Raw genomic sequence first — 15,516 nt, 5'->3', positions numbered from 1 at the left:
TTTGTTTCTCCCGTCTGGACAAAAGCTCCTCCGGCTCTTTTCCTCCAAGGTATATTGCCTGTGTCTGACTGCATGTGTCTGCTGCATTTCGCCTCTTTGGGCCCCCAGCACCTCACTGCTTTTCTCTCTGCGCAACAGCAGATACGCCTCTTCCTATTACCACTTATAAACCTGCATTTTAACTAACTGTTCACCTCCTCAATTACTAAATGGGTACTGAAGATTACATTGAAAGGGGCGCTAAGCAGTGCACAGTCCGGAGGCAGCCAGCTAGACATACTTATGCAGTTTATTTTTTTCATGAAACTCTAATAAGCATCTCACATATCCTGTGGTCAAAAATGTTTTTAGTCAAGAGCCCAGTGAGGACTCATTCTGGCTCCCTCTGTCCTGTTTCACTCTTTGTTGTTGTTACCACAGCGAACAAGCAGCCGAAACAAGAGCTTCCTCTTTTCTCTTTTCCTTTTTCTGTCAGTTAATCTTTCAGTGTGCTCATTGAGCTTCTTAACCTGACGCTTCCTAAAGAGTCAGCAGAGCCTTAACAGACTGAAACAGACAACCCATGCCCTGTGCAAATTTCACTTTGATTTGGAGGTAATTTTAGAGAACTAAGTGTTTGGAAGCTATAAAAGAAATGACATAAAATTAGTGAAAATATGCTAATTCTACTCTTGCATTTGTCTCTACATAAGTGACAATACATGGGGATATTTTAAAATACAAAAGCTTGTCTAAATTTGCTGCAGGATCAAAACAAATATTTGTCTTATTATCTTAAAGGTAGAAATTCAAAATTCTCCTCCTTCTGAGGTCGTTCATAATTTTCTTATCTCAAACGGTTGTTGACTTTCAGCCAGTTAAAGCTGCCGGTACCACTATGCTGGTTCTGTTAACTTTTTTCATTTTGCAAACACCAAATCAGCCTCCCCCAGCTTAACCGGATCATGCAGCAGGACAGTGTTACTGTTCCTCCTGCTTGAGCTTCCACAACTTTTTCCTTAAGCAACCCCCTTTGAAAACTCAGTCATAACCTGCCACTGCTACTCCTTTTATTAACTTAACATTTTATGGTTCTTTAATATGGAAAAATATGCCTCAACTAACCCAGGTTCTGTGTGTTTCTTACTTTTTTGCTTATGTTTGTGGTTATGTGTAGTTTTCAAAGGGAGAGCCGGTTTGTGATCTAATGTTGGGCATAATGAGAATTTTCAAGTAATCAACATTAGGATTTTGAGGATGCATGCCTACAGCTAATAGTTTCATATAAACCTGCATTGCCCGGTTTTACTTTTGTTTCATTTCTAGCCATGCAGCCATGTTTGTGTAATCATAATTCACAGGGTAATTATTTACAAAGCAAATGAAGAAATGAGTATCAAGTGCTTTTAAATTCAAATTAATAAGACATAGTTTGTATTATCTACATTAAGCACAAAAAATGTTTTCTCAAGGCTTGTCGACTTCTATATTTTAAAGAGAATTCAAACATTGCACAACATTAGAAATCAGAATATCTGTAGTTTCTGCAGACTGTTGGAGCAGCCTTGTAGGATGCATCAACTGTTATACATTCTGGATTGTGAGACTTATCCAACTGCTTTTAGCAAGCTCAGACCTCAGGTGGTGAGGACTTAGGCCATAGGTGTCCAGGTCCAGCCCTCTGAGGCCGGAGTCCGGACAGTTTTAGATGAGTCTGCTCCTGCAGTTAATTCAAATGGTCCAACCATCTCTTTAGTATGTCAAAGTTTGAGAAAGGTTCTGCTTATAAACCATCATTTGATCCAGGTGTGTTGAACCAGGGAAATAACTAAAACTAAAAATGAACTTCGAGATTGACATGTCAGCATCTCAGCTGCTGGAGTAAATTGTTTTGTTTCTTTGTAGATCATTTAGCAAAGCATATTTTAAAACGATATGAATTGTTGCTTATAAACAGATATTTTTGAACTTTTTCTCATGTCTGACAGATGATAGTTGCAATGTCTAAAACTGGTAAATTTTCTGAAAAGATGTAAAGTGCATTCGTGTTTTATGAAACTGGCTGCAATATTGTCATTATCTTGCCCATCCATCAGCTTTTTCCTGCCTATTCATTGTGATTGGTGCTCCTATATAATCTCCTCCTGTCTTACATGAAAGTGAACATATTCAGAGTCAGTAGCTCTGGGTTTACTTACATAGTTGAAAGCCAGCTGCCATAACACCACACATCATATATATTCAGGTTGGTTAAACTGGATCTCCCAAGCAAATCCCCTGATACTAGTTTGTGGTAAAGGTTCTGGACAGCAATTCTTACAGCCAATGTTAACTTAAACAGGTCAGCTCATGAGACAACAAACACTTTTTGGTTCATGACTTCAGTTACATTTGTCATTGTGATTACAACAGAACAAAAGTGGTTTATTGGATATAATGATCAGTCAGAAATTCTATAAAAAATGTATTCTATCAGAAAAACAACAGTCACCACGGCCTCTCAGCTTCATTCTACCCAAAGGTGGGTTTGCATCACAGGTTTAGTCACAACCTGTGATGGGTCACCTGAAATATTCACAAACTACTCCAGGTGTTTACTGCTGTTCTAGATGTTATTTTTTCTTTACATGTATTGTTTGGCAGTGTAGCAAGCAGAATTGGTTGAGTATCAATCAAGAAGAAGCCGAGCAAATTTACTTTCACAAGTTGGAACATTTGCCAAATTAAGGAAATTGATGCTAATAAATGGGTGCACCCCTAAAAACTACCATTAGAAATAGCTTTGAGTTTGTTTCTAATGCATTGGACAGAGAGACAGAAGGGAAAACACACAACTTCTTGCTTTTCCATGTCCTCATGAAAAGGAATGAAGTAAAAATTTAAGAGAGGAGAGGATAGAGAGAATAATAGAAAACACTCAGACTGATTCTACACCTGCAGCGAGAGAGAAAAACGTTCTGAATCCAGAAATCCCGGAGGCAAACAACATATGCATATCTTACAACGTCACTGAAAAGCACACAGTGTTAATTAATATAAGATATTTTTAGTGGCAACTGTAGTCCAAGGTAATATATCTGTAAACACCTGATTCCACACCTGAGTGAAATAGTGTTCACTCAGGTGTGGACTATTCCACTTGTAAGTTATGCGTCCTTGCATTGTTTGCATTGAAGAAGGTCCCCTGGCAAGCTGACGGTGCAAATTACATTTGTCCATTTTTGACCCAAAAATAAAGTTCTAGTTATAAATATTAGCCTTCAGGAGAGATTTCATGACATGACTTTGTGGCTAACTGTTGGTTTGTCTTATTTAAAGCAGACACCAACGGTGGACATTCGTCCACGCTCGGCGACAGCCATCCAGATGAACAACGCCACACATATGCAGGAGCGAGACGAGGAATATGGCTATGAGTGTCTCGACGGGAAAGACTGCACCAGTTTCTTCTGCTGTTTCGAAGACTGCCGCTCTGGAGCCTGGCGGCATGGAAGGCTGCACATTCGCATTGCCAAGATAGACTCGTACGCACGCATCTTCTTTCCCACTGCGTTTGCTCTCTTCAATTTGGTCTATTGGGTCTCCTATCTATATCTTTAGGCATGGGAGCATTCCAAGCCAGTCCATTACCATTTTCTGTATGCTCAGCGCAAGCAAGTGACATTTTACAGGAAAGAGACCCACTGAAATACCCCGAAATTTCACATTTTTGTTATTTAAGTCCCTTTAAATTTCCGCTAGTTTTTTCAGATAACCCTAATAAACATTGCACATATTGTAGCACTGCATTTTATTGGTGTTAAATGGTTTTACTGTAGTTGTGTTGCAAAATTATCGATTCTGTAAAGGATTAACAATCTATTTTTTTTACTTCAGCTGAAAACAATTCTTCTGAAATATAGTCTTAAAATACATTGTTATTTAGAATTAATTTGACATCAAGTCTGTTTGCCATCAGATGTTCATGAAATACAAGGAGAAACAAAGAATCAGCGTTTTACTGAATGAATGAAATACTAGTGAAAATATATCATTGAATTTTAATCAAGTGAAACAGTCGCAAATAAGTTATAAGATACTGGATGTAAAAAAACAACATTGCAGAAAAAATTACATTTTCAAGTAAACGTAAAAATATTCCTGTAGCTAATTATGTATTGACTATGACTATCAGTTCTTTTATGCTGAAATGATCACGTTCACTTCCTTTACATTTTGTTTTTACGTTTTATTTTTTATTAACAGAAATATAAAATCTGAGGCACTTTAAAAGAGCTATGTTTAACAATGAACAACTTCAGTAAATGTTTCATGTGCGGTCAGAGTACAATAATGCTTTATATGGACAATGCTCAGCTGTACAGACGTTGTATATATTTTATTATTACATAGTGGTTTGCCTCTATTGCATGCACCTTTCAGGCCAAAAAAACCCAGCATATCTTTACGGTCTTCTACTGTTGGCTATGGTGACAAAAGAATCAAAAAAACAATTTCGACTCATTTAATAAACATTTCTTTTTTATAAAATATAGAACTAAATCTTACAAAAGGTTCTTAAGATGTTTTTATGTTAAGGTATTATTGTTGCTCATAAGTGGGAAGATCAGCAGAGTATTTAAGCAAAAATATCTCAATTAATTGTTTTCCCCTTCAAGAATTAGCCTGCAGCATCAATAACTTTGACCCTTCATGTCCACATTTATTTGCCCTCAAAAGCACTCATTAACATAACCATAATCTGCTTCTATTCTTAGGCTATTCAGGAGAAACTGGGCTGAAAAAGCTAATAATTATTTTGCCCTTTGCGTTATCAGAAAGATAGCTGCACAACCAGAGGTTCGTTTTTGCTTTGAAATTAAGGACTCAAAACTTATCTACATGTCAGTGCAACTGTGAGTCCAGGCAGCTTTAAGGTATTTAAAAATGTCTGCAGATCCATTTATTATCTTTAAAAAGAAACTCATAATTATCCCAAGACTGCTTTATCTGAAACCAGATGTGTAAAAAATGTTATCCGGCGTCTCTTGTCTCTGCTAATAATCACGTTGAGAATGTAAGTCCCTTCATATAGTCATAAAAAAATATTTTTGGGGTGTTAATAAAGGCCTTTATTTCCTGGTCTTTATTTCTGTTAAGGTTGGATTAAATGCGTGACGACAGCAAGTGCTCTGGATGACAACATGCAACGCACTTGAACAAGAACCCGATACTGTTCAGTTTTGTTAGACCCCAGTATGCAATTGTAAAAACACACAGAATGGGTGTAAATAACATGGTCTATGTACATAAATTATAAATGGAAAAAACACTTGTCAAGCCTTTGGCATTTTCTAAAAGGGTATATATTTTGTAATTGTAACATTGCTACACTATCAATCAACACTAAACTATATTTATTGTTTATGCTGGACTGACCATGCAACATACTTGATGGGGGAAGGGCAGGCAGGATTGTGCAATGGGGCTATTTATTTATTTATATAATTGTTGATGGTATTATTTTGAATTTATTAAATTGCATTTTATGCTCATATGACCCCTTAAAAGAAACAGAATGCTGTCATCTATATCAAAGATACATTATCGTTCAATGTGTCAATAGAACTTGAGCCTATTTATCTTGTGTTTTCTATGTTGTGATCAATGTACACTACTCTCAAAAAGGCCTGTCAAAATGTTCTTTGTTGAGTGACTTGCAAAATTATATTTCGTGCTGCTTCTGCATTGTAGATTTTATTTAGATGACAAAAAAAATGCAAGCGTTCCAAAGCCAAAAGAAGAAGAACATTTGCTTTTCTTCTAAAATTTTTTTTTTCACATTTTCCAACAACATTCATTCAGTTGTTTGCTGTGGTGTTGACTTTTTCCGTAAGAAGTCAATGCAATTGCGTGTATATCTAGATTACATTATATTCCCCCATATGTCTAAAATGATCATTCCACTGTGTTCCACTTAGCAGTTTGAACCTGTTGTCAGTGTCTACACATGCATCGTTAGGGACATGTTATAGCATCATGGATAATAATAATCAGTAATTGCAGTGCCAAAACTGACATATAAGTCTACTGAATAAATAACTTTAGTGTTGTTTTTGAAATATCTGACTTCTTTATGAACTGACCGGAACTGACTGTTTTTTGAAGTTCACTAACACTTCTAGTATAGTTCCTCAAGTCATTTGTGGTACAATGCAAAATCCAAAATGCTAAGAAGATAAAGCAACAGGTAAAATGAAACCAAAATTTCTAAAATCTAATTAGTGTGAGAGGTTAGATTGGAAGATGCTTCTTCCTGATGATGAATGTTTTGGGTTTTCAGTATTAGGGTAAAGGTTGAAGCCTGTTACTAGTATGTTTATTATACTTCTGTTTGGTATCCTGTGAATGCAGAGGTCTAAAGGTGTGCACAAAGTAATGAGGCAGGTTTACACTCCTAAGCATGCTCGTTGAATAAATTATCAGTCAAAAAGGTTTGGAAAGACTGGACTTCTTTCATCTTTTTATAAATACTTTGTCACCACAGACATCATCATTCACTCCAAGTGTTTTAACATGTGTTATTTATTTTGGGACCAATGGGAAAAACATAAAGTATGTGAGCAGCACATGTAGATATTTTGTGTTATCAATGTTATAAAACTTCAGAAAAGAAAACAAAAAGCACTGGACATGCAGGGCTTTGTAAAAGATACCCAACATAAAAATGCATCCAATGAGATTCATCCATACAATATTAGTTGCTTTGTGTTTATATCTGATTATTGTGTTGAAGGGGCACTGATCAAATCTGACAGGGTCTAGATAATATATTACAAATGTTCTAGAAATATTAATTTTCATGAGAAAACAGCACATAGTTGTAAAATTTTATAATAAAATGGTTGCATTTGTCTGCGTGTAGTTGGTCTTATTTACTCGTTATCTACCTATCGATCTATCGATCCAATTAATTTTCTAGGACAGAGGTTTGGAGGACATTCAGCTCATTGGTTGTCCTAAATGTTTTGAAAACCTAATTACAGATCTTCAGTGAGTGTCAGCTTACTCAAATCCTTCTTTCTTTCCATGTTATCTGAGACAGACTTGATTATGTTCACTTCCGGGCTCAATATGAAACTTCCACTTCCAGGATTTCTTGCTATTCCCTGCACTGAAGATAGTTCTTACTGGCCATCATTGTTTATTTGGCCACATTGTCCTACAGCAGAATGAATTTAAACAACACAATCTTAGGCAGGTATTTCTGGTAAGCAATTAAATAAGAATAAACAAGTTTCCTATGAGGATAGTTGTACATAAGTAGGTTGTGCTAATAAAATGCATAACTTTGTTTTCAGAAGTGTGTGTTACGTAAGGAAAGATGTGCCGACTTGACTGTAGCATAGTTTACTACAGTTTCCAGTTTAACTGCCAACACAGCTGTGACGTACAACTATACTTTGTGTAAAATGTTAAAATAAAAATTAATAACCACAACATTTTTTAAATAAAGTTCTAAACAAAGAAATCTGACCAATTGACCATGAAATTTACATTAAAAGATAATAATGTAGTGCATGTGGACTAACTGCAAAAGGTTTTATTAAAAAAAAAATACACATTAGATTTAGTGTTGTTGCAAACAGCAAAACCAGCAGACTGTCCTAAAAAAATGGCATTTCCCTCTAAAGCAGTATTTATTGCTTCCGAGAAAAACAGTGGACTTTTTGTGGACTTTGATTCAGTTTTATTTAAAATTTCTCCTAGGTATTAAATCCTGCTGCTTCTTTCCTTTGGCACATTTAATAGATACAATATTGTTCCTTACAACGAGATCAAAAGGTCTTCACTATATAATCTATTTATGTCTCCGTACAGCATGCTTACATTTCTTACTGAAGTTTCTCTCTTCAGTAAGATGTTGCTATTTGGAGAGACAGATGAACAATTCACCCCAAAGCAGTCATTATCAAACTGAGGTATATGAAGGTAGCTTTGCTGTGGGTCAGGGTCATATTGACCAACCTTCATGTGTTCTCCATTGTAAACAACTCTAAGGAATCCAGTCAAGCTATTCGTTTCATTTTACTCTGTAAATCAAAGACGTCTTTCATTTTACCCTGTAACGCCAAAAGTGCTTATAGTGGATTACTCACACAAAGAGTAATGCAATGCAAAGTGCATTGATAAAAGAAACACATAAACACATCAGAACCAACTGCAATAAGAAGCTTTAAAAAACTGAAAAACTATAACATTTTTCAGAGCAGTAACAGGATTGTAAGGAGTGCATACATCTCCTGAAGCTGTATATTCACTTTGCAGTTCTATACAGTGAAAACCAAAAGCCAATAATTTCCCCACAATGTGAATAATGGGCCCTTCCTAAGTAACCTTCATCACATCGAGATCCATGTGCATTTACTGTATTCCTTGTTTGCATAAGGTCCTGTAGGGAGAGAAGGCTGGAGGTGAATAGATGTCTATCTCTAATCTCTCCCTCTTAGTGGCTTCTTTCCTGTGACTAAATATGTAAAACTGGAACATTCTGTTGCTTTGGGTTACTCTGATTATAGTGATACAGCATGGCTGATGTTGATTTTCAAGAAAAAAGACCCAAGAAGTCTGCAGACATTCCTTTTAAAGATGCTACTTTGTACTTCATAAAAAATGGTTTTTGGGATATAAAATATTGATAAACTGTCCTGTGATCTGATATTATTTGTACTAAAACAAATAAATCCATAATTCTAACACTCCTACAGTACCTTTAGGTCGCTGTCACACTAATTTAAGTATGCACATTTTTTGCTTTCTTTTGAGACGCACAGCAACAGTGCAGTGTCTTGCAAAAGATAACGTAATATGTCTTCAACTCTTCCACATTTGTCTCTTTAAAACCACTAAATTTAATCAATTTTAAGGTGTTTAAGGTAAAAAAAATGATCACAGAAAATTTTAGGTGGCATGTTTGAATGTGTCCTGAAGCACTATTCAACCATCATCTGAAGGCACAATAGGGGTGTAGTGATACAATAATTTCACGATACGATATACGATATTCTGGTCACGATACGATATGTATCACGATATTTGTTGAGCGATACAATTCGCTACAATTTGGTGCGTTTTTACGATTTTCTGAAAGATTTTAGAAGGACAGAGTGATTTTAGTGACATTTTGTATTCCATAGACTTGAATTTAGTTAGCTGAAAACTGATTAAAAGCACCAACTACACAATACCTGACTCTGATTGGACAGTCTAACAGTCTGCAGCTGGACAAAATTAATCAAAGATGCAGTGAGAGAATTAGTTTCTGTCATTTAATTCATGTGGATTTGACATAAAACTCAAAAGTTTANGTTTCCTATGAGGATAGTTGTACATAAGTAGGTTGTGCTAATAAAATGCATAACTTTGTTTTCAGAAGTGTGTGTTACGTAAGGAAAGATGTGCCGACTTGACTGTAGCATAGTTTACTACAGTTTCCAGTTTAACTGCCAACACAGCTGTGACGTACAACTATACTTTGTGTAAAATGTTAAAAGAAAAATTAATAACCACAACATTTTTTAAATAAAGTTCTAAACAAAGAAATCTGACCAATTGACCATGAAATTTACATTAAAAGATAATAATGTAGTGCATGTGGACTAACTGCAAAAGGTTTTATTAAAAAAAAAATACACATTAGATTTAGTGTTGTTGCAAACAGCAAAACCAGCAGACTGTCCTAAAAAAATGGCATTTCCCTCTAAAGCAGTATTTATTGCTTCCGAGAAAAACAGTGGACTTTTTGTGGACTTTGATTCAGTTTTATTTAAAATTTCTCCTAGGTATTAAATCCTGCTGCTTCTTTCCTTTGGCACACAGTATTGCACATTTAATAGATACAATATTGTTCCTTACAACGAGATCAAAAGGTCTTCACTATATAATCTATTTATGTCTCCGTACAGCATGCTTACATTTCTTACTGAAGTTTCTCTCTTCAGTAAGATGTTGCTATTTGGAGAGACAGATGAACAATTCACCCCAAAGCAGTCATTATCAAACTGAGGTATATGAAGGTAGCTTTGCTGTGGGTCAGGGTCATATTGACCAACCTTCATGTGTTCTCCATTGTAAACAACTCTAAGGAATCCAGTCAAGCTATTTGTTTCATTTTACTCTGCAAATCAAAGACGTCTTTCATTTTACCCTGTAACGCCAAAAGTGCTTATAGTGGATTACTCACATAAAGAGTAATCCAATGCAAAGTGTATTGATAAAAGAAACACATAAACACATCAGAACCAACTGCAATAAGAAGCTTTAAAAAACTGAAAAACTATAACATTTTTCAGAGCAGTAACAGGATTGTAAGGAGTGCATACATCTCCTGAAGCTGTATATTCACTTTGCAGTTCTATACAGTGAAAACCAAAAGCCAATAATTTCCCCACAATGTGAATAATGGCCTCTTCCTAAGTAACCTTCATCACATCGAGATCCATGTGCATTTACTCTATTCTTTGTTTGTATAAGGTCCTGTAGGGAGAGAAGGCTGGAGGTGAAGAGATGTCTATCTCTAATCTCTCCCTCTTAGTGGCTTCTTTCCTGTGACTAAATATGTAAAACTGGAACATTCTGTTGCTTTGGGTTACTCTGATTATAGTGATACAGCATGGCTGATGTGGATTTTCAAGAAAAAAGACCCAAGAAGTCTGCAGACATTCCTTTTAAAGATGCTACTTTGTACTTCATAAAAAATGGTTTTTGGGATATAAAATATTGATAAACTGTCCTGTGATCTGATATTATTTGTACTAAAACAAATCCATAATTCTTTCTCTAATATTCCTACAGTACCTTTAGGTCGCTGTCACACTAATTTAAGTATGCACATTTTTTGCTTTCTTTTGAGACGCACAGCAACAGTGCAGTGTCTTGCAAAAGATAACGTGATATGTCTTCAACTCTTCCACATTTGTCTCTTTAAAACCACTAAATTTAATCAATTTTAAGGTGTTTAAGGTAAAAAAAATTATCACAGAAAATTTTAGGTGGCATGTTTGAATGCGTCCTGAAGCACTATTCAACCATCATCTGAAGGCACACAACATACCACGAAATGGTTGTTGGACTAAACTGACAGACTGTTCAAGAAGATCATTAGAAGGTTAAATTCATGAAGAAGACCATTAATTTCACCTAATTCATATAAACACAAATTTTGTCATTATAAAAAAGTTGACAACCAAAGTTATGCAGAATTTTGGCATATTAAAAACCGATTACATATGCATACCACACACATTAGTTCTTTATTTTCAAAGTAAAAATTAAAAAGGTGTAATTTTTATGCAGTTTACATGTACATAATGTCAAAATTAATGAAGGAAAGGTGAATCCTACCAGTTTTTTTTCTTAATAATTAGAATAATCTATAATTTCTAAACTGAAAGCATTTTTTTTAACTCTTTTTAAAACTTGATTAGAGATTAAATTAAGCAAAATAAATGAAAGCTTTTCATCAGCTGATGGTCCAAGAACTTTTTGTAGAAAACCTTTTCAATCAATGTGTCTTTAAAAATTCCTAGATTAAACATTTTTCAAGCAAATGTTTGATTAAATAATTTTCTCTTCTTAAAAAACAAGACCCTTTAGTAACATTTGTTTAGGACAGCTTTTGATTGGGAATGATTTTTTTAATGAAAAGAGCCCTTTGTACAACTTAGCAAACTTTTTATACAATGAATAAAGACTCCTTGCTGTACAGCCATCTATAGTATCAGTTAACATTAAGTATCATGTTAACTGATACTTAATGTTAAGTATCAGTTAACATTTCTGTTTTAAGTACAGACATCTAAAAAAAAAAAACTTTTTAGCTTCATATAGTTGCTACTTTTACTACCTGTGAAATACATGGATCCCAATATAGAGAAGTGTCCAAAACATAGTATGTATGCCCACCAACAACAAAGTGGAACAAAAGTGGAAATAGTCTGTGGAGTTGTGCATGTCTACAGGTTTTTTACTTACCTTCATGCAAATAAATTAATGTGCGGATTACATACTTTCTGCTTTGGGGAGCATCATAGAAAGCTTTGATGTATTTTGACATTAATATTTTTTCATAAGGCTTTCATCAACTGTTAAAAATTGTTTTGTTAAGATACATACATTCTGTAAATTTTGAGAATCTTGTTTTGGTTTTGATGAGTAAAAAGGTCAAAATTTATAAAAAATATATTACTAATCTGCTCTTTACGATTTTTTAAAATTCCTTACCATTTAAAAATGTATCAGATTTAAAAATAGTTCATATTTGTTGTTCAAGAAAACCTATTTTAAGCAGACTAGAAGAGGACTTTGTCGTTTTTACTATGTTCCCTGAATGTCACATAGGTTTGTTGAAGGTGTGCACGGTGCAGCGGTGGCAGGTTCAAAACCTACTTTTGATTTGTACAAAGTGTCAGTCTCGTTCAGTTTTGTTTGACATTGGAAGAAGCGTTTTATTTTGCCCAATCAGATGGGAGTGGGCGGGATTAATGGTACCCTAAGTGAAACGTAGGCGTTCGAGCTGCAGCGCGAACAGCGCAGCAGATATGTGGCGAAAACAAAGTAAAGCTATTCATTACAACCGTTAATGGAGATTTACTGTCTGTAAAGGACTTTAGGAAGCATATGAAAGGTAAATGCCTGTGTCTGTGTAGAAAAAAACCATGTTATGTAAAGCTAGTTTTTAGCTAGCAGCTAGCGCGATGTAGCAGCCATTACAGTGACGTAGCAGCTTATTTTGTATGTTGAAATGCTTACATTAGAGAATCTTGTTAAATTGCTTAATGGGTCAATATGAGGAAAGTGTGAGTCATACTAAGACCTGTTAATGTGTACAGTGGGCCATCAACTTCCCTTTGGGGCTGCTGGACCAACAGAAGTTCCCCATTCGACTGTTTGGATTCCTATTTGTGAGGTTGCTGTCATGAAGGATCTCGACGTTCAAGTTGACGTCACCTCCCTACTTACCTTGCTCAGCGCCATTTTAAAGGAATTTCCACATCTACCTTTCCAGTTCCAATCTCGAACTCTGAAGGACTTGTGAGTACAAAACCAAACCAATGAATGTGTGTTTGTTTATTTTATTTGCTCTGCAAGGAAACAAGCTGTTTGTTTTTAGCTCCAATGCGCCAAGTATTGATTCAGGCCTGAAATGGTTTATTTAGTGGTTGAATGTTTTAGCTGAAACATTGACGATTGATATGGCGTGAAATTGTGGTTCAAATCACCATAACTGAAAGGACAGCACTATGAAAATCTTTTTTTTTTTTCAAATGTGATGCAAATTAATTGTATTTGCATTTTTCCCCCCATACTTAAAGTGTTGTTTAAACTTAAATTCTGCATCAGGGTCTTGTTTAAAATTAGCTCAAGTGTTTTGTTTTCCAAGTGTATTTGACTTACATTTATCTAAACTAAATTCTTAGTGGCTTAAACAAAGTATCTATTCAGAAGATTGAGAGAAAAGTATTAATGCAATGTAAATACCAAGTTGCATCTCCTGTAAACTGGTAGTACAATAATCTGTAAAATGACTTTTCCAGAGCCTCGTCTAGTGTACTACATTCTAATCTAATCTCTTGATTAATTCTTGTATTCTATAGCAATGAATCAAGAAGGTCAATTAAGTCAAATTATTTTTTTTGACAAGTTACAATTTTGTTTTGTACAAAATTTTAACTTTGTCTTCTTCTCCTACTACTTATACTGCAACACTACCAAGGTCAACATATATTTTTAATTCCCCTTTCATTTTACCGGCATTATATTGAAACTAGGAGGAATAATATGTCAAAGCTAATGTTGGGATAAGAACAGTCATTTAATTCAAATAGCTGTCAAATCAAAGGCTAAATTGTAGGTAGTAAGGAAAGGTCATTAGTTTAAGAAGGATTTTTATATTTAATTTTTTACGCCACCTTAAAAAACCCACACAGTCCTTTGGTGCTAGGTGGTCTTTGAAGTTGGCTCAGGAAGGCAGCTCTGATTGATGAGATTTCTCTAGATGCTAATGTGAGTTTAATCAGATTTGGTTCGATTTGCTTCCTGATATTTTTGTTCCACTGTACCCTCGGCACCCACATTATCAAACAGCATAAGTTTCACTTTGATACAAACGACCCATGTGGGAAAAAAACAAAGGCGTTAAAGGTGATGCATTATTGTTTAAGCAATTTTTTTTTCTGTACCTCACAGGCAGCTTTTGCACCTGATACCTGAATTATGAAAATGGCAGATATTAACAAGCCTTACCCTGCTTTGAAAATATTATGTCAAGCATAACTGTGTTTAATTGAATAACATTAGTGCAGGAATTTGCCTATTTGCTTTTTGCTTTGATGTGAAATGCCGTGTAAACAGAAAAAGCCAAAATATGCCGAAAAAAAAACATACTATTTTTTTTTTAATCATAAACTACTACTAAAGTTCTTTACCTTCTTAGCAAAACACATCTGAGTTATGGTAAAATATAGCTTTAGTAGGCATGGGAATAAAGTAAATAGGAGGCAGCTGAATGCAGAAAAGTTTGATGAAAATTGAACGAGCCAGCTGTTACAGCGTGTTTTGTCATGCACAATGAATAAGCTTTAATCTAGAGCTCATATTTGTGTTGCCTGAAACAAGCAAAATGAATAATACAGCCCATATTATGAGAGAGTGAAAATTATGAATACCAAAATGCACTGAAGGGTTGATTGAGCACACTTGCTCATCTGCTTAACTGTTTCAACTCATCCAAAACCTCATACACCTGGAAGTTGGCAATACTTGTTTTTATTGCTTGTGTTTTGTGATCCTTTTCTTAATTTATTCCACATTTTCTAATAAGATTAAGCATTGGCCCATAGGAAATTATGACGATGTGATAACCTTAAGTAAAAATATTATGTTATCAAGGTGTTATTACAGATGCGTGGTATTTTGCATTTTCTTTAGCATGCTTTGATGTCGAGGCAATTTGCTTAAGTTTGCTGAATTGCAAACTGATCTTCACCCTTTGTCATGAGCTGTTGCAATGCAACTGCTATTCTAAAGGAACAATTGGGATCAACGTATAACTTTAACCATAAGTTCTGTAGTGTGTATTTGGAAGCTGTTCTTAGATCACGGGTTTGATGCTGAAATTTCATTCCACTGTAGTGTGTGTGTTCATACTTAGGATTTTTGGCATGCAGAATAATTAACCTATACTGATGAGGTTTACGTCTAGTAGAATAACTGTTTCTACTGCTTTAATAACCAAGACAAATCAGATTATACTGTCAAGTTTTTTGCTCTCTTTAAACCACCTCAGCTTCTGCCCAAACTTGAAAAAGCTTACTTCCCTCAAAGAAATGCAGGAACCACTCATCTCAGCGACATCTGATAAATAACTTTTTTAAATAAATAAAGTTATTTATCTTTTCTTTTTGTCTTTAGATTATTTCAATTGACAGTGTAAGACCACCATGACTTCGCATAAGTAGTCAGAGTAGTCACAAACCAGGTTGAAAACCTACAAACAAA

The 15,516-nt window shown here is 34.9% G+C and overlaps 1 protein-coding gene and 1 long non-coding RNA gene across 5 annotated transcripts in view; both read left to right on the top strand.

The window, feature by feature from the left end:
• Window positions 1-6,875, top strand: part of gabrg2 (gamma-aminobutyric acid type A receptor subunit gamma2) — a 41,768-nt gene extending 34,893 nt beyond the window's left edge. Inside the window, exons 9-10 of one of the 4 annotated variants that reach the window (XM_007562042.2) lie at window positions 26-49; window positions 3,301-6,875. In XM_007562042.2, the coding sequence (XP_007562104.1) occupies window positions 26-49; window positions 3,301-3,579 (303 nt within the window). In that variant the 3' untranslated portion in view covers window positions 3,580-6,875. Of the gene's footprint in view, window positions 1-25; window positions 50-3,297 lie in introns of all 4 variants that reach the window. The other 3 variants (XM_007562041.2, XM_007562044.2, XM_007562043.2) reach the window with 3 other exon arrangements.
• A 6,080-nt stretch (window positions 6,876-12,955) lies between these two features.
• The window catches only part of LOC107837311 (uncharacterized), a 74,963-nt gene continuing 72,402 nt past the window's right edge, over window positions 12,956-15,516 (top strand). The window contains exon 1 of the long non-coding RNA XR_001663323.1: window positions 12,956-13,050. This is a non-coding gene — a long non-coding RNA (uncharacterized LOC107837311). The remainder of the gene's footprint in view (window positions 13,051-15,516) is intronic.

This window comes from Poecilia formosa, unplaced genomic scaffold (assembly GCF_000485575.1).
Source record: "Poecilia formosa unplaced genomic scaffold, Poecilia_formosa-5.1.2 Scaffold133, whole genome shotgun sequence".
Lineage (NCBI taxonomy): Eukaryota > Metazoa > Chordata > Actinopteri > Cyprinodontiformes > Poeciliidae > Poecilia > Poecilia formosa.
Note: the sequence above shows the minus strand (reverse complement) of the source record. Positions and strands in the feature narration are given on the sequence as shown.